This window comes from Taudactylus pleione, unplaced genomic scaffold (assembly GCF_031769625.1).
Source record: "Taudactylus pleione unplaced genomic scaffold, aTauple2 ptg000116l, whole genome shotgun sequence".
Taxonomy (NCBI): Eukaryota; Metazoa; Chordata; class Amphibia; order Anura; family Myobatrachidae; genus Taudactylus; species Taudactylus pleione.
Window position 1 is genome coordinate 5,995,223 of NW_028284518.1, and position 23,609 is coordinate 6,018,831.

The 23,609-nt window shown below is 47.2% G+C and overlaps 1 protein-coding gene across 4 annotated transcripts in view; it reads right to left on the minus strand.

Moving 5' to 3' along the window:
• Positions 1 to 23,609, minus strand: part of SYCP2L (synaptonemal complex protein 2 like) — a 314,762-nt gene that overhangs the window by 281,576 nt on the left and 9,577 nt on the right. For all 4 annotated transcript variants that reach the window (XM_088471654.1, XM_088471653.1, XM_088471652.1 and 1 more), the window contains exon 2: positions 23,061 to 23,105. In XM_088471654.1, coding sequence (XP_088327780.1) covers positions 23,061 to 23,105 — 45 coding nt within the window. The remainder of the gene's footprint in view (positions 1 to 23,060; positions 23,106 to 23,609) is intronic.

The window sequence follows — 23,609 nt, forward strand, 5'->3', positions numbered from 1 at the left end:
GGAGAACCCGCTGCCCAAAGGAAGCATCCTGGGAGGCAAACGTATCAAATATATAGAATTTGATAAACGTATTAACTGAAGACCAAGTGGCTGCCTTGCAAAGTTGTTCAGCCGAGGCGCCATGTCTTACTGCCCACGATGGTCCAACCGATCGACCGAGTGGAATGTGCTGCACCTTGTTAGGAACAGGGAGAGCAGCCTGTGTATAGCCTTGAGAAATTGTCATACGAAGCCAGTGAGCCAATGTCTGTTTGTTTGCTGGCCAGCCTCTTCTGTGGAATCCATATAGCACAAAAAGACTCAGATTTCCTGACGGAGCTGGTATGATCTACGTAAAAACGAAGAGCTTGAACCACATCCAAGGATGCTTCATCTGTAGAGAGGTCTGAAGACTGAAAGGCCGGGACTACAATTTCCTCATTTATATGAAAACGGGAAATCACCTTAGGGAGGTAGTCCGCCTTGGTACGGAGGACAGCTCTATCTTGATGAAAAATCAGATATGGCGAGCGACATGACAGTGCTGCTAAGTCAGACACTCCACGAGCTGAAGAGATGGTGAGGAGAAAAAGCGTCAGCCATCTTAACTCCACCTTATCCAAGGTTTCAAAGGGATGCGTCTGGATATCCCTGCAAACCAAAGACAAATCCCACGGTGCCACCGGTTGGAGAAATGGAGGTAGCAGTCACAGAACCCCCTAAGAATGTTCTAACATCCGGCAGAGGGGCAATCCTGCGTTGAAACCTAACTGTCAAAGCCGAAACTTGGACTCTCAAGGTAGCCAGGCGAAGACCTAAATCTAATCCCACCTGCAAGAAAGCCAGTAATCTTGCTACCTTGAATACTTTAGGGTCATATTTTCTGTGGGAACACCACAGAAAAAATTAATGCCAAATTCTGTGATAAATGCCAGCAGAAGCAGGCTTCATTGCTCTCAGCATTGTCTGAATCACAGAACCAGAGAAACCCCTGGCCCTCAAGACGGAAGACTCAAGACCTATGAAGTCAAAGCCAGCCAAGGTAAATACTGGTAAAGACAAGGACACTGCATTAGCAGATCCTTACCGTAGAGGCAGTGGATGTGGACTGTCTACAGATATATGTGTCAGATCGGAGAACGAATGCCTCCTGGGCCAGGCAGGAGCTATTAGTATCATCCTGCCGCCCGCCTGTTTGAATTTTCTGATGACTCTTGAAAGGAGGGAGATTGGAATAAACAGGTATGCCAACCTGAAGTTCCATCTCACCGCCTGAGCGTTCACGAAGGCGGCTGAGGGGGGTCTCTTGATCTGGACCCGTACCTGGGGACCTTGTGGTTGTGACGTGACGCCATTAGGTTTACGTCCGATAATCCCCACATGTCCACCAGTAGTTGCAACACATCCAGATGAAGAGCCCATTCTCCGGCGTGTATGTCCTGGCGTTGAGAACACCTGGGATGAAGATTGCAGAGATTGCTGGAAGATGGCCCTCTGCTCACAGCAGAATCTTTGCCACTTCCTTCATGGCTGGCGGACTTTGTGCGCCTCCTTGATGATTTATGTAGGCCACATCTGTCGCATTGTCGGACTGAACCTGGTCAGGCCTGCCATGAAGAAGGTCCTGCCCCAGAATAAATGCTTTGTGCACTGCCCGAAGCTCCATGATATTTATTGGTAGGAGACTTTCCTGGTCTGTCCACCTTCCCTGCAAGGTGTGATGACCAGTCACTGCTCCCCATCCTCGAAGACTTGCATCAGTGGTGAGGAGTACCCATTCCGGGATCCATAATGGATGATCCTTGTCCAAATGAGTCGTCACCAGGCCAGGGAGAGCCGAACCTCTGGTGAGATACGAATCATCTGATGCTTTATCCGATGATGCTGACCATCCCACTGGGCCAGGATCCACAGCTGTAAGGACCTGGAGTGGAACTGGGCATAAGCCACCATGTCCAAAGTGGCTACCATGGAGCCCAGTATCTGCATAGCCAAGTGAACCGACACGCTTTGTGCACACGAGACTGTAGTGCAACAATCTTGTCCTCTGGTAGAAGAATCCACTGCTCCAGAGTGTCCAGTAGCGCACCATCCTCCGAGTTGGAGAAAGAAAAGATTTTTTTTCCAGTTGATCACCCAGCCGTGCTCCTGTAGGCAGACAATGGTCATTCGTAGATGACACTAACATCTCCAATATCAGCAGGTCGTCTAGAAATGGCAGTATCCTGACTCCCTGTCGCCTGAGACACTCCGTCATGACTGCCATTATCTTGGTAAACACATGAGGGGCTGTAGCCAGACCGAAGGGTAGAGCCCGGAACTGGTAGTGTTGTTGATCCACCGTGAACCTGAGAAAGGCTTGGTGGGATCTTTCAATCGGAACATGCAGATATGGATCCTGTATGTCCAGTGAGACCATGAAGTCTTCAGGCTCCATCGCCAGCATAATTGACCGTAGATTTTCCATACGGAATCTTGACACCTTGATGAATCTGTTGAGAGATTTTAGATTCAGGATAGGGAGGTGCGACCCATTGGGTTTTAGAATGAAAAATACATTTGAGTAATAACCCTTTCCCTGTTGCCTCACAGGGACAGGGACTATGACTCCTGACTCTAGGAGGGCCCCAACTCGGTAGGCCGAAACTCTGCAGGAAGGTTTGTGAGAACAAACCCCTGAGGGGGATGCCTTAGGAATGTAATGGCATAACCAAGCAAGACCAGCTCTCGTGCCCAGGCATCCGTAGTTGTCTGCTGCCAGGCCTGGGAGAACTGTAACAGTCAGCCTCCAACCCCGAAATTCTCCAGGGGGAGGCCCGCCCCATCAGACAGTAAGCTTACCGTCTGGTTTAGAGGCCAGGCGCTTGGTTGACCAAGATTTCTTGGCCTGCAGTTTCTTGTTAGACTGACCCTGTCTGGCAGAGGACTGTTTCTTTGTCCTACTTTGTGGACGAAAGGACCGGGATGACGACTGCCTTATAGAAGTAGATGGTAATTCAGCAGACTTCGGTGTTGCCAACAAGTTCATTATGTCATCCAACCCTGATCCAAACAGTACTTTCCCTGTAAAAGGCAAAGACTCCAGAGCCTTTTTAGACCCTCTTGACCTGCTTTCAAGTTTTTTAGCCAAAAGGGTTCTTCGAGCTGCCACCGATTTAGCCGAAACCCTAGAAGCCAGGATGTCTGCGTCAATCCCTGCTTCCACCAAATACATAGCTGCTTCCTGCATCTGGTCGAGAAGAAACTGCTGCTCTTTTGTTGGATCCACAATAGTCTCCTCCAGAGACCTCGTCCAATCCTCCATAGCCTTGGCCACCCAGGCTACAGCTGTAGCTGGTCTGGTAAGGGCCCCATAGTGAAAAGATTGATTTCAAGTGATAATCAAGCTTTTTATCCATAACCTCTTTTAAAGAGGATGCCGCAGGAATAGGTAAAGTAGCATTCCTGATTAATCTAGTCATGTGAGCATCTATCCTTGGGGGAACCTCCCATTTACTACACGCCCCTGGTGCAAATGGGTAGAGAGAGGTTACATTCCTAGTGGCATGAAAATGCTTACTAGGAGTATTCCATGCTTCAGACATGAGATTTGCCAACTGCCCCGACTGAGGGAAATAATCCTTCGTCACTGCCTGACATCTAAAGATTACCTCCTTAGATGTCTGAGCATCCTCCTCCTCTTCTATACTGAGGACAGATCTCACCGCTCTTACTAGAGAGGGAACATCCACAAGGGATTGATGGTGTTCTTTCAGACAGACCCAGAACTCTGAGACTCATTATCTGATGAGGAGGACGAGTCAGACTCCTGAGGCAACACATGACGAGAACCTCTTTTGTGCCCTTGCTTCTTTACTACCACTGGTCTATCCACCTGCGGAGAGGACGGTGACGGTACTATACTCTGTCTACAGTGAGCAGCCGCATTAACCCTAACAGGGATTCATGGGGGGCAAACACATGAGATGATGTACATGCTGTGAGTATTCCATAGCATGAGGCACTACAGCAGCTGGAGCACGTACCTCCGTGGCTTTACCTATTAGATAGGACAAATCCTCAGGTGATAGCCATCCAAGATGAGACTGGTGCAGGTGTACCAGATATATTCGATAACGGTTTACAACAGTTTTTACATGACCCATTCTGGTTAACATCCTGGTCAGAGAGGCCTGCAGAATAGGACTTACATGATATAAGCACCGGAGGGCTCCTATCCTCACCTTTACCTTCAGACATGACAAAAAATGTATTTAAATGTATAAGGTATACAGTATTAATTCATGGTGACTCTTGTATCAATGAAATACCCCACACACATGCAGAGGGATGAGGAGAAACACAATGATAGTTGTACCTGACGGAATCGGTATGAATTACCGCTGGACCCCTGGCCGGCGGTTCAAATCCCGACAGCGGCTGGCCGACAGAGGAGGAAATCCCAATCGTCCCTAGGTAAGTATAAACTAACCTATTTTTCCCCCCTAACCCTCCTTAAGGGTGCCTAACCCTAACCCCCCCTTCCCCACCGCCTAAACCTAAGTCCCCCGGGGGGGTGCCTAACCCTAACCTCCCCCCGAAGGTGCCTAACCCTAACCCTCCCACTAACCTAACCCTAACCTCCCGGGGGTGCCTAACCCTAAGTCCCCCCCGGGAGCACTAAACCTAACCCTCCACCCCCGCGGCTGTCCGCTGTGGTGGCCGGCATCCTCTCGATCGGTATGCCGGGCGCCGGTCTCCCAGTGTCGGTAAAATGACAGGTGTCTAGATTTAGACGCCTGTCATTCATCCCTCATCGGGATTAAATTGTCTGGAAGCCGGCGGTCGGCATTCCGTCCGCCGACTTCCTAAACGTATACCGTACCTGACAGTTTTGAAAAAATAGGCAGTGTACACACAGCAGCTAGCATACAGTCACACAAAATGCATAGATACGCAAAATTGCTACAGCAATATGGACTCTGGATCAACTGACCAGCCCCGGAGGGGTAATGGTAGATGTACAGTGCGCTATATGTCAAACCCAAGGGAGAGGTATATAGAGAGACAGACCAAACCTCTGAGACCAACCGCTTCAGCAGTGCACAGACAAACGCTAAACTGCGCGCGTCTCACACACGAGGTGGTCAATTACAGCAAACCAGAAGCAGGATTCCGTACACAGAAGTTCGCGTCTGGCGGGGAGGAGCACCCATCTCCCCTAGGCTGCGATTCTGATGGCCAGGTACACTGAACTACAAGGTAGCAAGACGACGACTAGTGCGCTTTAGTGCGTCTTAATACCCGTCCACGGCAACAGACGATATGGCCCCGGCTGCCTTAGGAGCTCATTCAGACCTGCTCGCAAGATGCAGCCGCTCGCTGGCAAAAAGGGGCCGGATATTCAAATTCCACGCTCGCACTGCGTGGCGTAAGGATGCCCTCTATGTCTTAGCGAGCTACAGCACTGAGCGCTCGCTAGTGTATAAAGACGACCCCCTTTACCCTCGCAACACACGTCATCTCCTGGAATTGTTGGATTAATCGGTAACATCGAGAGCCATCGGAGCTGCTTGCAGCCCTTGAGGTAGCCCTACCCTGCCGCAAACACTGCGATCAGTGCTGGCTGAAATACATGCAGGTGACGTGTATCATGACGACATTTTGCTAATTATGCAGCGTTTTGTTGGCCTGACACGCCTGCATTAGCAACACCACTCCCCCGTTTACAAGCACCTTCCCCTGTTACCACCTACAAACTGCACTGTCACTCAAAGTACCGCTCTGGCTTTGTGTTACGAGCGCACGATTCCCCATCGCAGTGACTGGTTTACGCATGCGCACTGCGACTTATACGCATGCGCACTGAGCAACAATCACCCGGCAGCGAGCGATCGCGCCTGAGCAAACGGGTCTGAATCAGGTCCTTAGTGAGGACATGTTAGATTAGGCCTTCACCCGTAGCCGCCTCCGATGCGTCTCAACACCGGAGGCGGGGGGACTGCTTCGCACACACGATTCCCCAAGAGGAATCGCTTACCTTACGATCTGGAATTAACACTAGTAAACAGTGACAATAGAAAGAGCAATTGTTATTGTCAAACCGTTAACGCTTGACAAAATAGTAAATAGTGTCATTTTAAAGCCAGTATAGTTTAAGTACGAAAAGGAGCAGACTTCATATCGTCATTAGGGACTGGGATGACAATTCAAAACGGCCGCACATTACCCTTAAGATTAAGTAAGGAACAACAGCCGCAAAATGACCTGGGCACGCGTGAACAGCCACCAGTAACGGCATTTCTGCTCGCCCCCTCCTGAGGAGGTGAGAAGCAATTTGCAAAAAGTCTGGTTTGGGCATCCAAATGGTAGTTTGGGCTTCCTAAAAAGGACTTTAAAATGGGTTTAGTAGTTTTACATGGCTAAACCTGTTCTAGTTGGGCTCGACAAGCACAATTAGTGGTCGCTCAAAAACAACTGAATTGCAACATTAGGGACCATTAATTAGTGTGCCTTAAAAAACAATTGAATCGCCATCTTATAGTTTTAACTCTGCTCCATAAGGACCTGGACACACACACAACAGTGTTAATTTTGAAAGGATTTTAGTCACTTATTTAAAATTGTAGTTGACAAAGTCACATTTTAGTCTATTTTTTGCTTTATTTTAGTCAAGATTTAGTCAGTGGATCTCAGTTTTCATTTTAGTCTAATTTTAGTCAATGTTTTAATCCTAACTTTTGCAAACAGTTTAATGATATTATAATGCAGTGGTTCCCAAACTGTGCGCCTAGGCACCCCCTGGGGTGCCTCGGGACACATGCAGGGGTGCCTCAGGTTGTTGGCCCAGCACCAAGTCAAATTATTTATGGTAAGTAGCCGAATCCCTGAGGTTGCCTATTTGAATGATCTGCTCGCTGGTAGCCCCGGAAGACAGTGAAGCTTCCAAGGCATCGGCCCATTTTTCCATGGCCCTAGCCACCCAGCACACTGCCATTGCAGGTCTGGCGACACCGAATAAATAGATTTTAGACATACCTCCACCTTGTGGTCCGTAGGATCCTTGAGAGAAGATATTGACGGCATAGGCAGGGTCGCACTCTTCACTAACCGTGTCACATGAGAATCCACCTGAGTAGGAGACTCCCATTTAGAAAAATAATTATCCGCAAAAGGGTATGCATAAGCCAAACGTTTTTGTGGCTGAAACCTTTTACCAGGAGCCTTCCACGCTTCCAATAGGTGATGAACTAACTGACCAGATAAAGGAAACACCGCATTAGTGTTCTTAACACTCTTGAAATAAGCATGCGTAAACTCAGTATCGGCAGAAGTCTTGTCCTCAATCACCATGATCTCCCGGACCGCCCGCATAAGGCCCGGGATTTTATATTTATATATATATATATATATATATATATATATATATATATATATATATATATATGGGCTCAGTGTCAGATGTCAGAAAAATCTAGGATTTCCCCATCATCTGAGGCAACGTCATCCTCGTCGTACTGAGACTGGGATGACAATGATGGCCTCTTCGTGGACCTGAGCGGGGATTCCTGAGGATCCATGAGGAAATGAACAGCCTTAGGAAAATTGTCCACCCAACTAGGGGCAGGGGATTCCTGAGGCACAGGTAACGGCTGACCTGGACCCCCTTGAGAAGGTCCCGGTACCATCGGCTGCTGTGTGAACCCCATAGAAGGGTATACAAGCGGAGCAGATAGTCGTCCTGCCAAAATGGACATAGCCTGAGCCAAGCTTTTCGTCCAAGGGGGCTCTTGCGGCAAGCAGGCGGCCTGAGAAGGGCTAGAGAGCGTACATGTAGTACAGAGGCCCCCCCTCTCTGCTTCTTCCTCCCCAATACCTGCCTTACATCTAATGCAGGAATAAAGGGCAGGTGCAGCAAGCTGCACAGGTTCATCATCACCTGACATGATAAACCGTAAATAGACACAATGTATGTGACACTTAAACACCGACTTGGTCTAAGCACAATATACCCCACCCCTAGCACCTGTACTATAAGGGTCAATTTTTTCAGAGAAAAAAAAACAGGGATAGCTAAAATGGCTGACAGTAAAGAAAAACAGACACAGGCAGCAGCACTCAAATACAGTGTCTATCAGGGCTTCCAGTCAACTATCCAAGCACTGGACCTGGTAGGACCGCACTGTTACCTGCACCTCTCAGCCCAAAGGGAGAGGTTTGCAGGAAGGGGACCTGGCTCCACCGCTGTCTGTAGCTCCTGTCTGAAAATGGCTGTCGGAGCTCAGACAGAAGGAGGAGCCCAGCAAAGAGGGCGCTTCTGGCGCTCAGCAGCGGGGGAGGAGCCGGCTGTTAAACAGGGAAGGCATCCTCCCCCAGCCTGCAATTAACCCCAGGGAATCCGGAGCAGTACCGCTGCTGCTCTGGTCTCCTGTCCCTGGAGGCTAGGTGGAGCGCAGGACTCAGTGCCTGGCTCCACCTGCAGACCAGCACCCCGGGAGCCCCCAGCCCTGGGTGACAATGACTGTGTAGTGGCGGATGCCCGCCGCGGACGTCCGCCGTTACTTACCCGTCCCCCGTAGACGCAGCCATAGTCAGGGATCGTCCGAGGTCCCTGTCAGAAGAAAAAAATCCCCGGAGGCCCGCCGAGATCCTCAGATCGTACTGGGGTCTTGACGCCGGTGGGGCGGTGATTTGGACGTCCGTCGGAATGTCCATATTACCACTCATAGAAACCTTTGCGTGGAACACACGATTCCGACGAAACAGAAAGTGCCTTGGGCGGGGTATAGGAGGGGAGCCTGCTGCATCCTGGGAGGCGCAAAGAACTTAACTGTGTGGTGCCCGGTCTGGTTGCACAGTCTCCTATACCCCAAGGTAAAGGCCCTGTGGACCCTAAGGACCCTGAAGTAGAAAATAGAATTTTGATAAATTTATTCTTGTATGATCATAAAAATTTCTCTCATATATAAAACAAAGCAAACTGCGACACTCATGGGACCTTTTAAAGTAGGCTACAGTGGTCTAAGTTCGACGTTTTATTCAAGAGTTGAGACTATGTCCTGCCCCCTCGCTGTCCACCTGGCAAGTGACGTCACAAAGGCGGGAACGACTCGTGCATCATGACTTCAACAATTGTGAAGTCAGTGTCATGACGTCAATCCCTCCAACGCAAACACATCACACACAGTCTGTGGTCCACTACACCCTCCGTGTCAGTCACTAATGGTGTGTTGGACATAGCGGTAAGTATGGTACTGTGCAACAAAACAACTGTTACTGTACAGATAAAACACACATAAAAAGGGTACAGTCATATGAATCAAAATAGAACACCAAATAACTGAAGTCCACGAGAGTAAAAAATGGCCAAGCAGTACTGGGGTTAGAGACCAAAAAATGGGGACCTGATCAAAAAACAATAATATACCGAAAAATGGAATTGACGGGAGCTGAAAAAAAATTTACTATTGCAGGATACCACATAAACGAGTGGTGCAAGTCACATAAGGTCAAAGAGAAATATCTAATTATGTCCTCCACTCAGTTATAAGGTCAATGCCAACCATGAAAGTGTAGTGTCAGACACAAGTTTACAGAACCAGGTATTCCAATGAGGTCTCCCATCCAAGTACTAGCCAGGCCCACACTTCCAAGATCAGACGGGATCAGGCATGTCCAGTGCAGTATGACTGTAGACAAGAAAGCCTCTTAAAGCAGCTAAAACGTGTATTTGGTTTGAGACATACCTACCAGAGTCATATATTGTAGGGTATAAAACAAGGGACAAGGGTGAGCAGGAAAAATAAAGACGGGGGGAGTGGTCCATGTACTAAGTGTCAATAGCAGAGACCAGAGTACATATGTGAAGTTGAATCACTATATTTTATTGAGAGAAACAATGCTCCATACAGTGGTAAATAAAATTAGTAATGGTAAGAACTTACCTTTGTTAACGCTCGTTCTTCAAAGTCCATTGGGTCCACAGGGAGACCTTGGGGTGTAGGTGATGGAACTGAAACCGGGCACCATGCAGTTAAAGCTTTCAGCTCCCAGGATGCACTGGGTCCACTCTCCCTCTACCCCGCCCCCAAGCCAGAAGCACCTCAGGTCGTAATAAGCCAAAGGCCAGAGGATAAGAGAGAAGGAAGACTGGTACACTCAAGAATCACATTCTCACACAGGAGACGGAAAACCGGTGACAAGCAACAAAGCCCATATGAAGCAAGGTGTGTCAGGGCGGGTGCCTTGTGGACCCTATGGACTTCGAAGAAAGAGTTAACAAAGGTAAGTTCTTACCATAACTCATTTTCTTCTTCAGGGTCCATAGGCTCCACAGGGAGACCTCGGGGATGTCTCAAAGCAATCCTTTTAAGGGTGGGGACGCTCCTACGCTTAGAGGAGAATCCAGCGCCCAAAGGAAGCATCCTGAGAGGCGAAGGTAACAGAGGCATAGAACCTTAGAAAGATCTGGACAGAAGACCACGTGGCCGCCTTTTACAGCAGAACAGCCGATGCATCACGGCGAGCTGCCCACGAGGGACCCACAGACCGAGTAGAATGAGCATTAACAGAAGCCGGAATAAGCAGGCCAACCTGCTTGTAAGCCTCTGAGATGGTCATACGAAGCCATCTAGCCAAAGTTTGTTTATTGGCTGGCCATCCCTTCTTGTGAAATCCATAGAGCACAAATAAGGAGTCTGATTTCCGAAAAGGAACTTGGTACGGTCCACATAAATCCTGAGGGCACGTACCACATCCAAGGAGGCATCACCTGCCGAGAGGTCTGGTGATTGAAGGGCCGGGACTATAATTTCCTGATTAATATGGAAACTAGAAACAACTTTAGGAAGGAACTCAGGGCAAGTCCGAAGCACAACCCTGTCCTGGTGAAATATCAGGAAGGGGGAGCTACAGGAGAGCGCCCCCAACTTTAAACACTCTCCTGGCCGATACAATCGCCAGAAGAAAGAGTCTTAGCTGTTAACCACTTAAGATCGAATCTAGTGGTTCAAATGGAGGACCCTGGAGGGCCTGAAGAACTACTTCCAAATCCCAAGGAGCCACTGGGGGGACAAAGAGAGGTTGAATCCGGAGAACACTTGGGAGGAAGGTGTGAATATCCGGAAGAGGAGCAATTCTACGTTGGAACCATACTGACAGTGCAGAGAAATGCACTTTCAGCGAGGCCAGGTGGAGTCTAAGGTCCAATCCCGCTTGAAGAAAGGCCAGTACTCTGGAGATCCCGAAACACCTGGGGGGGTCGAAATTTCTAGGACGACACCACTGGAAATATGTATGCCACACTTTGTGGTAGATCCTAGCAGAAGCCGGCTTACGCGCTCTAAGCATTGTGCTGACGACAGAGCGAGATAATTCATTGGACCTTAGGAAGGATGTCTCAAGAGACACGCCGTCAAAGACAGACGATCCAGGTCCTGGCAAAGGCAAGGACCCTGAGACAACAGGTCTGGACGTTGAGGCAATAGGAACGGAGTGTCAACGGAGAGACTCCGAAGATCTGAGTACCAATGACGCCTGGGCCAGGACGGAGCCACCAGCAGGACAGTGCCTCAGTCTTGTTTGAACTTCCAAAGAACTCGAGGAAGAAGGGAGAATAGAGGAAACAGGTACGCAAACTGGAAGGTCCACCTCACTGACAGAGCATCCACCAAGGTTGCCTCGGCATCTCTTGTTCTGGACCCGTACACTGGTAATTGTGATTGTGTAGGGAGGCCATGAGGTCCACCTCTGGGAGGTCCCATTTGTTCAATAGGAGTTGAAACACCTCTTTGTGAGGGATTCAGGGAGGACTTTTTCCAGTTGATTTGCTTTCCTGCACAAGCACGGATGGTCATAGTTAACTGCAGATGGCAGTGAAGCACTTCTGGGGATCCTGCTAGGAGCAGGAGGTCATCCAGATATGGTAACAGTTGGACACCCTGATCACGTAGGATAGCCATAATTTTGGTAAACACCCGTGGAGTCCAAAGGGCAGAGCCTGAAATTGGAAGTGTTGCTGTAGTATAGCAAACCGGAGATATCACTGATGTGAGGGCGCTATATGTACATGTAGGTACGAGTCATGAATATCCAGAGATACCATGAAGTGTCCTGGTTCCATAGCTAGGATGATGGAGCGTAGGGTTTCCATCCTGAACCTGGGAACCCTGAGAAATTTGTTCAAGGATTTGAGGTTGAGGATAGGCCGATGAGCCCCATTTGGCTTCTGAACCAGAAAGAGAGTAGAATAATAACCAGTCTCTCGCTGAGTAGTGGGACTGGCACAATTACCCCTGCTTGCAGCAAGGACTGTATGGCTTTTTGGATTTGTAAGGCCTTGTACAGGTCTGAAGGAGGGCCTGTGTAGAAAAACTGTTGGGGAGGACGTTTGAGAAATGAGAGAGCGTACCCGTGAGAGGCCACTTCTCTTACCCAAGCATCCGTGGTGGTTTGACACCAGCATTGGGATAACTGAAGAAGTTGGCCTCTCACTCTGGGAAATCCCAGAGGGAGGCCCGTCCCATCAGGCTGAGGGTTTACCCTAGGGTTTTGAAGCAGGGCGTCTTGCTTGGTCCTGGGTTTGGCAGCCCTAGTGGAAGCAGACTGCCTAAGAAAGGACTGACCTTTAGGCTTTCCCTGAGGATGAATGGACTTAAATGATTTAATCCGAGGCCTAGTAGTAGTAGTTGCTGAAGGCAGAAATGCGGTTTTTGATGCTGTCAACGTGGTTACAATCTTGTCAAGTCCTGGGCCAAACAAGATCTCCCCATTGTAGGGTAACCCTTCTAGGCCTTTCTTGGAATCCGCCTCTGCCTTCCATGAGCGTAGCCACAGGGTACGGCGGGCAGACAGCTGCGGCCGAAACTCTGGAAGTTAGGAGACTGGCATTCATATGTCACTTCTCCAATATAGGAAGCTGCATCTCGAATGTGAGCAACAAAAGACATCTGATCCCTAAAAGCATTTCAGGGAAAAGAGTCTCCAAGTGCGTCAGCCCAGCTCTCTATAGCTTTAGCCACCCATGCAAATAGCCATGGATGGACGGGCAACAGCCCCTGAAAGAGTATATCGATTCCAGGCAAGCTTCCACTTTCCTATCTGTAGGATCCTTCAAGGAAGTAACTGTAGGAATAGACAACGTAGTGCTGTCAATTAACCGCATAACGTGAATCCACCGCAGTGGGTGTTTCCCATTTTGCACAATGAGCCACAGGAAAAGGGTAACATGAGATCAGATGTTTTTGTGGTTGAAACCTCTTACCAGGCTGCAGCCATGTGTTCAGTTAGTTGATCCGATAAGAGGGAATTTTGCTGAAGCCACTTTCTGCTGTTTAAACAGAGTGCTTGGATTTAGGGTCTGGCTCGTCATCTTCTATTCATATTCTAAGAGTTGCGTGGACTGTGACGATAACACAGGATGCTTAGAGGGCTTACTGGGTAAGGGCTTCTCACCTTGCAACATGGTTTGAAAGGCATTAGATGTAGCCATTAGACTCTGCACAGAGTTAGAGTATGGGCACAGGAGGTACCTGTACCGCCCTGGTGGGGCAACCCCAAAAGGGAGAATTACAGCCTGCTGTGATAACCCCATAGGGGGAATGACAGCCGGAACCGCCTGTCTGGGTCTGTCCACGGGGCCGGCTAGCAGGGACCCTGGGATGCCCGTCGAGATCACCAGATCTGTACTGACGTCACGGCACCAGAGGGGTGATGGAGCGGCAGCGCAGCCGTCCCACGGACAGTTAGCTGCTGCACACTCTAAGTTAGTAAAAAAAAGAAACAAATTCAATTATTTTAAAAAATCTTTAGGGCTGCCAGACTCCGGCCGGGCACCAACGAAACTGAGGTGCCTCTGGCTCGGAGTATAGGAAGAGGACCCAGTGCATCCTGGGAGCTGAAAGCTTTAACTGCGTGGTGCCCGAATTCAGTTCCATCACCTACACCCCAAGGTCTCCCTGTGGAGCCTACGGACCCTGAAGAAGAAAAGGGGGGTTATATGGGTAAAAAAGGGGGGGTGGCAACTGATTGGTATCAAACTGGTCTAGGGATGACCTGCCAGTTAAGTAGGGATGCACTGTAAGTTAAGTGGTATACGTAAGGGGGTATGGAGAAAAAATAAAATGTAAATACTTATAGTATAATATAAAATGCATTCTTAGTGGCTGATTAGCCATATCAACACCTGATAAGTGATATGCCACTTGAATCCAATGCGGAAAAAGAAACTTCTTATAATTCCATGGCTCTTTGAACAACTGAGAAGAGGAAGGAAAAGAAACAACCCTTCTCCTTAAATATATCAACCGCCAAAGTCACTGGGTGAACAAAGTCAATCATATTAAAAGCCTAATGGACAGCCATAACCAACTTGTCAATGTCTGAACTCCAAAGGACTTATGTTCAAATGAATTAGAATCATCTAGGTGTTCCCCCTCTTCTTAAGAGTCAGAATTCTCAGCATTGTGAACCTGGGCCACCTCTGACACTTGCGCTTCCCGGGAACATTTGGGATCTTCAATAACAAAGATACACGTGCCAGTATCAAGACAGATCTCTTCACCCATAGTGGCTTATCACAGGACCACCTTCTCCACCAGGCACGAGTTTGCTACTGTGTTAATCACTTATCTCCAGGACTAACAGTGAGCTAATCAGGTCAGCAATGGGCTAAGCTACGTATCACATCTGAGCAGGAGTTTCCCCTAGGCTTGCAGGCTGCACATCAGGAACCTTGGCCTGTCTATCAATTTGCCAACTTTATTTCACATGCATTTTCACTGCAGTGTTTAGCGATGGAGCTCAGTCAGCAGCAGCAAGAGAAGACAGTGATGCAGGTAGGAGAATCAATGGACACTGAAGCTTAGTGTACTAAGGGGAGAGTTACAGTGGGTAGGGGGTGAGACAAGCTCCCAGCACTTAGACCCATCTCCACATGTGCCTCCCCCGCCATTGACCTCACCACACGTCACTGCAAAAGAATAGTCGCACAACAAATCTGACCTAGAATAAGTTATAACTTTCTGGTAAAAAGACCAACTCAAGTAGTCTAACAACATTTGTAACAAACTCAAACTAACATAAATAAGGATTTACAGAAAAATATAAAATATAAATATAGCAAGGAGGAAAAAAAAATATATGTACTTGGTACCCCAGACTAAAGAAGCTTTGAGAAGGAGAAACAGTGCAGGATGCAGAAGATTAAACTCTTAGCAACAGTAGCTTCGGACAGTTGGTCAGGATTGCAGCTCTCTGACATAGACTGTCAGTTCCAGCTCTTTTTTAGAAGTGTACATCCCTACAACAAAGTCCACCAAAGGAAAGACAATTTGTAGGGGGTATTATCTGCCTCCTTGGCCAAAGCAATTAAGGAGCCCACTGTCCACATAACAAATCCCACCCTACTCTTGCCCCTAATGGCACCAACCCCTAAAAGTGGTGCCACTTAAACCAAAAAGGAGATTTATGTTTTTCTCTGTTAAATCTCTTTCTTCGACTCCATAGGGGGCACAGGGATCACTCTGGTGTGGAGAGCAGAGTCTGGGCACCAAATAGTTAAAATTTAAAATCCCAACAGCCCAGGCTCCCTCTCTTCTACACGCCCACGGCAAGGGACGAGAAGGAGAAAGAAGACTGCACACGCTGAGAACCACACACATAGGATAGGTGAGCAAAACCAGTAACCAAAGAAACACACCCCGGCAGCCAAGTGAGTCGTGGTGGGCGCTTTGTGCCCTCTATGAAGTCAAAGAAAGATGTAACAGGTAAGAACATAAATCTTTTTCTTCTTCTTCCACTAAGAGGAACATTGATCACTCTGGAACATCCCAAAACTGTCCCCCTATGGGAGGAGATGCTCCTGAGCTGCAGTGAGAACAGTGAGTCCGAAGATGCAAACATGTAAAAAGCATAAAAAAGGATGATGTGGGCAACTTGGCAGCATTACACAGCTGCTCTGCAGATGCGCCACAGCGAGCTGCCCAAGAGGCTGCCACTGACCAGGTAGAATGGGCAGTCACCACAGCAAGGGCAGGAAGATCCGCCAAAGAGTAGGTCTGGCGGATAGTTAAACACAGGACAAGCAATAGCTCCAGCATTAATATATATGGTCTCAAGAAAATTCTCCAGCTTCTGATCCGTAGGATCCTTAAGGGAAGCGGTGTTCGTAATAGGGAGAAGAGAAGACCTGATAAGACGGGTAATATGGACATCAACTGCTGGAGGAGATTCTCATTTGGCCCTATCCTGGGAGAGGATAAAAGGTAGCAATACACTTAGAAACTTGAAAGTCTATTGAGGCGAGCCCACACCTCCGCTAGGAGGTCCTCCAGTTGCGCCGAAAAAAAGAATTCCGTTACCGCCTTCTCTTGACTTTTGAATACTGGGGCCTTGGATTTTAGAGGTTGCTCCGAATTCTCAACCAGGAGTACAGATTTAACTGCCCTGATAAGAGCCTCAACATCTTCTGGGGATCCTCCGGGGCCGAAGAAGTCTCAACCTCAGAGGTGACAGAGACACTAGCCTCATTGTCCGAAGAACACTCGGTCAGAATCTCCCCCTGAGCGCAGCGTAGGGCTCTCACGAGTAGCAGGTCTACGTCTGGTAGCTTTATCCTTATCCAGCATTTGCTAAAAGGATGCTGACACTTGAGTCAACACCTGCACGGATTGAGTAAAAGACTGCACTCGAGGTGGCTCAACAGTAGGTAGCTGTTGAGCTGGGAGAATGTTAGGAACAGGGAGCGCTGGAGCTGCAAGCCGGTTTACTAACTGCGACATTACCTGTGTCAACATCGAAGCCCAAGCCGGTTCCCGACTGGATCCTGCGGCTGAAGGTACATACGGCTATAGAGCTGTAACGCAATGGACAAACTGCCCATCGTTGTCCGGGTCCTGGGGAGAAATTACATTGACACATTTTTTACAAGTGCGCAGCACTGGAGCTTTCACCTCCTTGGGAGCCTTATTCTTGGAAGATATTATTAGCAACCCAAGAAATCCCCAAGCAATGGTGTGTTCTCAGGGGAAACCCACAAAGAGCATCTAATAGTAAAATGAGCAACTGGTATGTATATATTTATATATACAGAGTTGTACTTAGCGTTCCCGCTAGGCTGTTTTAGCGGGGCGCCACGCCCTATTTCTGAAGGGCAGAAAGCACCCTGCCCTCCAGCGCGGCATCCTGCTGAGACAGCCTGCGGGTTCTGTCTTCACCCACGGGTCATAGTGTCCCGCGGGTGGTCAAAAGGGCGGCAGCCCTTGGGGGGCTGCCCGGCATGTCCGTAAGTGCTGGGCACGCCCCCAGGAGTGACAAAAAGGGGACGCGTCATAAAGACACGCCCCCTATTCTTTGGCCATGCCCCCTATTCGGGCACGCGCAGAAGTGCCCTAGCTGTAGGTCCGGCACCCTGCCTGCTGCCGGACCTAGAGTTAACACTAGTAGTCACAAACTGACCAGGTGTGTCCCCAAGGTGACCAGTATTAACAGCAAGACACACTGGCCGTCATTCAGAGCCGCTCGTTCCGAGCGATATTCGCACTTCTGCGCTTGCGTACAGTTTTTAGTACGCATGCGCGAACCAGTCAGTGCGGCCGAAAATCGTTTGTACGCTATATAGCGAGTGCCTGCTATTTTGAGTGACAGAATGAGGCGTATGTGGGTGGTAACAGGGGAAGGTGCTTGAAAACGGGGGAGTGGAATTCGAACGCAGGCGTGCTTAAAGGTCAAAACGGGCGTTTTAAGGGTGTGCATAATTAATCCAGCAGCATCATTGACCACGTCACTTGGTTTTTTTACACTCAGAACTGCTCGCAAAATAGCGGTTGAAAAAACCAACCACAAGAATAGCGAGCAGTTCATACGCTGTACGATGTACTCGATTAATCTAATAAATAGCGGACATGACGTATGGTGCGAGCGGCCAGGGGGCGTTTTTATCAAATAAACGAGCGTATGTTTTGCTCGCTCGTTCAGACTTAGAGGTGTGAACAGACTGCAATGTGCGAACGGATTATTTGAATAGCCACCCCTTGTTTTTGAACGAACGACCGCAAATAGCGAACGGCTCTGAATGAGGGCCACAGACCACTCAAAGTTTTGAATGAGTGGGCAAATAGTGTTCAACAAACCAGCTAATAACAGCAGGAAGGAGCTATAGAGCTCTATGGCTCCTAAGAGCGAGTTATATGAGGAGACAGGAGCCCAAGTGTCTCTCTCTGAGACCATTACATTTATATTTTTATTACTTTTTAGGTTTCATGATTTAGTGTTTATTGTCAATATTATTAAACTGTGTTAACACTTATGGTTAGTGCTCTTTCCTTTTGATTTTTTTGTTTAGACTGAGTTAAGGCCCAGCTCCTTATCCGTCAGCAGCAGCAACCATATTTAGTTGTCACAGAATTTCTATGCAGGATCACACTTACATCAGTTGATTGTGGAGAGTTGCGAGAATTTAAAGTCACACTAGCGTCATTGTGAGGTTTGTCCTATGTGTGTTTATTTCCTAGCTGTTTTGCAAAGGCTGCTCTGTGTGCACTATGGCAGGTTTAAGATGCGTTTCGGATCATCTTGAAAGGAGGAATCAATACTCATCTTTAGTAGACATTAGTCATGAAGACTTGTCTGGCCCAAATGGGGATAATGAAATGCTAAAGTTATTTAACAAAATGGAATCTTTATGTATGGCAGAAACCTGCCACTGGTGGGATCAATTGACCTTACAAAAAAACTTAGATAAAAACTTAATCCCAAGGGGCCTTAGAATTTTCAAAACATCCTCCTTTAAAGATGATCACAAATTTTTGGATTTGTGTAACAACACGTTAGATGACTGCTCTAAAAATCTTATGAAACTTTTGATAAAATACAGAATGGATAAAGTAACAGAAATGCAAGGAGAAATAGAAACAATACACTTAAAAATTTTAAAAAAACACCCAGGATACGAAGAAAGAGATCTTAGAATTAATAGGAGAATGGAGCATTTCGAAAAGGATTTAATCCCCAAGAAAGATAAGTTATCTAGAGATAGAGACGATTATGCTAATAATCAGGTTCGTTCTTATAATAAAACATTTAGAATGTTGTCTGCAAATAGAAAGCCTAGAACTCCTAGTCTCAAGAGGTATGCACACAACTGAAGACCTTACCCAAGAGATAGATTTAAATCTAGTCCATACAGAACTCAATCACAGACACCGAGAGAACAAATAAGAATTATTATTTCTCTATAGAGAAAGGCATTTGAGAGGTAGAGTGGACTTGTGGTATTTTGATACCCATCAAAATAGGTTTGAATGCCTGACAGGGTTACTACGGACACTTACGCGAAACCATTATCGCTAGATAAAAAGACATTTAGCAGCTACACCAGGGCTCGACAAATCCCGGGGGCCAGGTCGCCATGACTACCAGATTTTGCTTCCTGGCTACCAGATTTTGCAGTGAGGGAGGAAGCAGATCCTCATCAGCTCTGGCGGAGTTTCATGTCTATAGTATTGCGGTGTTCATATCATGCACAGGAGTGCTTGTGCTGAGTATCGCCTGCGGCGACTGCTGCGCCTCTGTCCGTCCCAGCCTGCGCTGACGACTCCACTCCATCCTGGCCTCCTCTGATCCCTGTCATCTGTCCCAGTCTACGCTGATCCTCCTGTACGTCCAAACTGTCTCCCATCTCCGGCTGCATAGAGCTCTCCGGTAGTAGGGTCTATGTGTGGCCAGGGATTGCGGAGCGGCTTCAGAGGGATATGGGTGTGACCATGAGGCTAGGATGGTTTTGTTGTACTTTCTGGCAGCATTGTTTTATGGGAAATGTGGTCCGTTATTACTGGAGGGTGGAGCATGGGAGCTGTGCAGAGCAGTGAGGGAGCCTCCATTTTACTGTATCCATTCAACTGTGACCATTTTGTGGACTAGTATACTGTGTTTAACAGTTGCATAACACAGAGCTGTGCTCCTTACTCACGCCTGTAATTTTTTTTGGGGAGGTGATGTCTGGCACCTACGATTTCCTCCTGGCTCCTAGATTTTAGAAAAATTTGTCAAGCCCTGAGCTACACAACAGCGTTTTTTAGGGAAGGAGAGACATACAAATCATCCCAAATCTCCTTCACCACCAAGGAGAACAGGGATGGATCAAAAACCAAAAGAAAAAAAAAGAGACAGAAGAAGAAAGAGGAGTACAAGGAGGAAAACTGGTCAAGAAATCCCAGTAAAAATTTAAGATGGAGGTAGAAATAAAAGGAAAATGTAATTTATCAGACGAAGTCCTCTCCAGGGACGAACTCCCCATTCTAAATAAAAGTCAGAAATTTGCACAGACAACACAACCAAATTTATTTGACCTTTTCATTGATCTAAATTAATATGTAAAAACACTAAGTCGTAAAAGGTTTTTTGCCCTAAAAAATATGCGTAAACACAGAACTCCTGGATCCCCTATAGTATTAGACTCTAATGACCAAATATCATTAGAATCCCTATTATTGGAGAATGATGGAAAATCAGATGATCATGAAATAAAAGTCTATGACACCCAAAAGAGAGGTCAAGTTTTTAAGAATCCCTCTGATTTTTACCCTCTCCAATATAGGGACCTTTTGTAGAAAGATTCTACTCTTACTACATTAGAAGATTTCCGGAATTTGTGTAAAAAAATCAGAGCAACAACATAGAGAGACGGAAGAAGTAGAGATAATCTATCTGAAGGAGAAAGACAGGCCCTAAAGAAACTAATATCTGAAAATGATCGGATTATCAAAGAAGCAGACAAAGGGGGTGGATAGTCCTGCAAAATAAGCAGGACTATCTTGTAGAGGCTATTAGACAACTGAATAAAGAATTAATACATGACCTCACTTTGATATTTCAAAAAGAACTGAAAGGACTTTTAGATCAGGCTTTAGAAACAACGTGATATCCAAAGAGATTTGGCAATTTTTATTTTCAGCACACCCAGTGATTCCAATTTATTATCATATACCAAAAATACAGAAATGTTTAAAAGCTCTGCTGTTGAATTCAGCATTAAATTTCCTTTCATTTGATATATGAATCATTGCACTGCATGAAGTGTAACAGTTTTTATTAGCATTCGAAGTTGAAAAACATTCAAATTTCAAAAAGTGTCCACAATTTTGGCCACCACTGTGTGTGTGTGTGTGTGTGTGTGTGTGTGTGTGTGTGTGTGTGTGTGTGTGTGTGTGTGTGTGTATATATATATATATATATATATATATTTATTAGATCTGGCACAAAAAAAAAGGCAAAATGCTGATATTTGGGGACAGTTATAAAAATGGTCAGTATAAGGCAGAAGTTCCTAAACGCAGTCCTCAAGGCAGCGCAACCGGCCATGGTTGAGAACAGGTGGTTAAACCAAATTGATTGAGATAGTAATTAACCACTTGCCTGGCATGGTCGTTTCAGATACGACCATACCAGACTGGGCTTTCCCTGACATGGTCGTATCTGATACGACCAGTCAGGAATGCTCAGTGGGCGGCTGCCAGAAGACAATTTTATGGCAGCCTCCATTCTCAGAGGGACCTTCCGGCCCCTCTGCATGTTTGATTATCCCCACAGTGCCTGCCAATCACTTCTTATCGCAGTGATTCGGTATCCCAGCAGCACCCCCCTCCCGGCGGCTGCTCCTCTCTGCCAGTCAGCGCGCCGTCCCCTTCAGAGTGAAACAGCCGCTGGGGAACTGTGGCCATCCAGCGCCCACCCTCCCTCCAATTACCCCGCGGCAGTAGGAGTGACGCAGCCGCCGGGGAACAGTGGCCATCCAGTGCCCGCCTCCCCCCCCTCCCGCGTGTAGGAGTGAAGCAGCCACCGGGGAAATGAAGGGAAGTCAGCGCCTGCCTCCTGCGTTTACCCGGCGGCTGCACGTCTGGGAAGTGTGGCCAGCCAGCCCTCTGCACTCGCAGCTCCCTCTGCATTGTGACCCGATCACTGCTGGCCACAGTGATCGGGACCAAGCGCTACCCCCCTTCCATGGTTTCTCAAGGGCAGTTGTTACTGCCGTTGTAGCAGCAGCCGCGGCTCCTAGCAGTCGCCGCGGCTGCTGTGTTATATCCTTGCCAGCAGCACTTCCATGCCAGCGCTGCTGCTGCGATGCTTCCTGCCCCCGGGACCTCCCTCCTTCAGGCCAGCATCTCTACTGCTGCTGTGTCTGCACAAGAAGCAGACAGCAGCTCCGCCTCCACCTCTCCCTCAGTGTTCCCGATCACTGTGTTTATACCAAATATAAAATGAGGAGATAGAGAGATAGAGAGAGATAGAGAGATATATATATATATATATATCTCTCTCTATCTCGATAGGTATCGCAGAACCTCTGATTAGGAATGGCAACCGACCATCGATGGTCTGCCTGAAAACAAGTGGTTTGCCATTGCTGGTGGCCATCAATGTTGCATCATCGATGGCAACCCTCAATCGATGTTTAGGAAACATCGGCAGTTGTGGACTACACCAATCACTAAACAATTGATGGTTTATATCGATGGTTGAACCATCGATAGTACAGCTGTCAATGACCATCACTACTGTAGAACATAAAAATTGCTATTTTTATGGTATACTGGGTTTAAAAAAAAAAAAAAAAAAAATTTCAAATAAAATAGTGATGGATAAGTTTAAAATTATGTTCTTGACCTAATTCAATCATAAAAGAAACCAACAATTTTGGAGCGGTTTTTTGAAAAAGAATTCATCAGTTAAGTGGTTAAGTCACCTGTGGGCATGGATATCCTTAAAAGCTAGACTGTTAGGATGCCTTGAGGAGAGATTGGGAACCTCTGGTATATGGTGAAGATTTTCCCAATCACTTTATGCATCTCTGTTTTTATAGGCCTGGATCACACAGTGTATTCCCAGAAATGCTTAGGTGTCTTTCGTCCTCAGAAATGTAGAGGTTAACTGACCTACTGTATATGGTGACTCATCATCTCACTCTGCAATTGTGATAACACTGGTCATCTGTAGCACATGAAAAGGTTGCAATACCACTTGTAGACAACAGCATTGAGCCATGAATATTAATACATTCATCAGTAGTGCAGTAACTGCTAGAACAACACAATGATTAGGTAACATACATAATACTCAGACTGACTGCTCATTTTCTCAGATTGCTCTTCTTCCTGTAAAAAAAAAAAGACACAATAAATTCATGGTACAGACAAAAACTTTCACCAGCATTAGAAAAACTTCCTGTCAATACGGATGGTTAGTGTGTGTTACTTAAGTACAGGAATGTATTTTTAAATAAGTTTTACGGTCTGCAGAATGCGTCACTAAATATTATTGAGGTACTGCTTAATTATACTCTGTGCTACTGCTATCCTACAAGGCACTGTACTACAGATTAGTATCCCTGAACTGGTGCCAGAAAAAAGGAGTTATGGTAAAACTTACCCTTGTTAACCCTAAATCTTCGAAGTCCATAGGGAGACAATGGGGTGTAGGTGGTACTTGGAGGACCAGACACCAACAGCAAAGCTTTTTTCAATCCCAGGTTGCTCTGGTCCTTCCCCCTACAACGCGACCACAGCCTGAAGGCAAATCAGTTTTGTTAACAAGCCCAAGGCAGGAGCAGGATAGGGGGGAAGGAAGACTGATACACTCTCACACAGAGAAGGAAACAA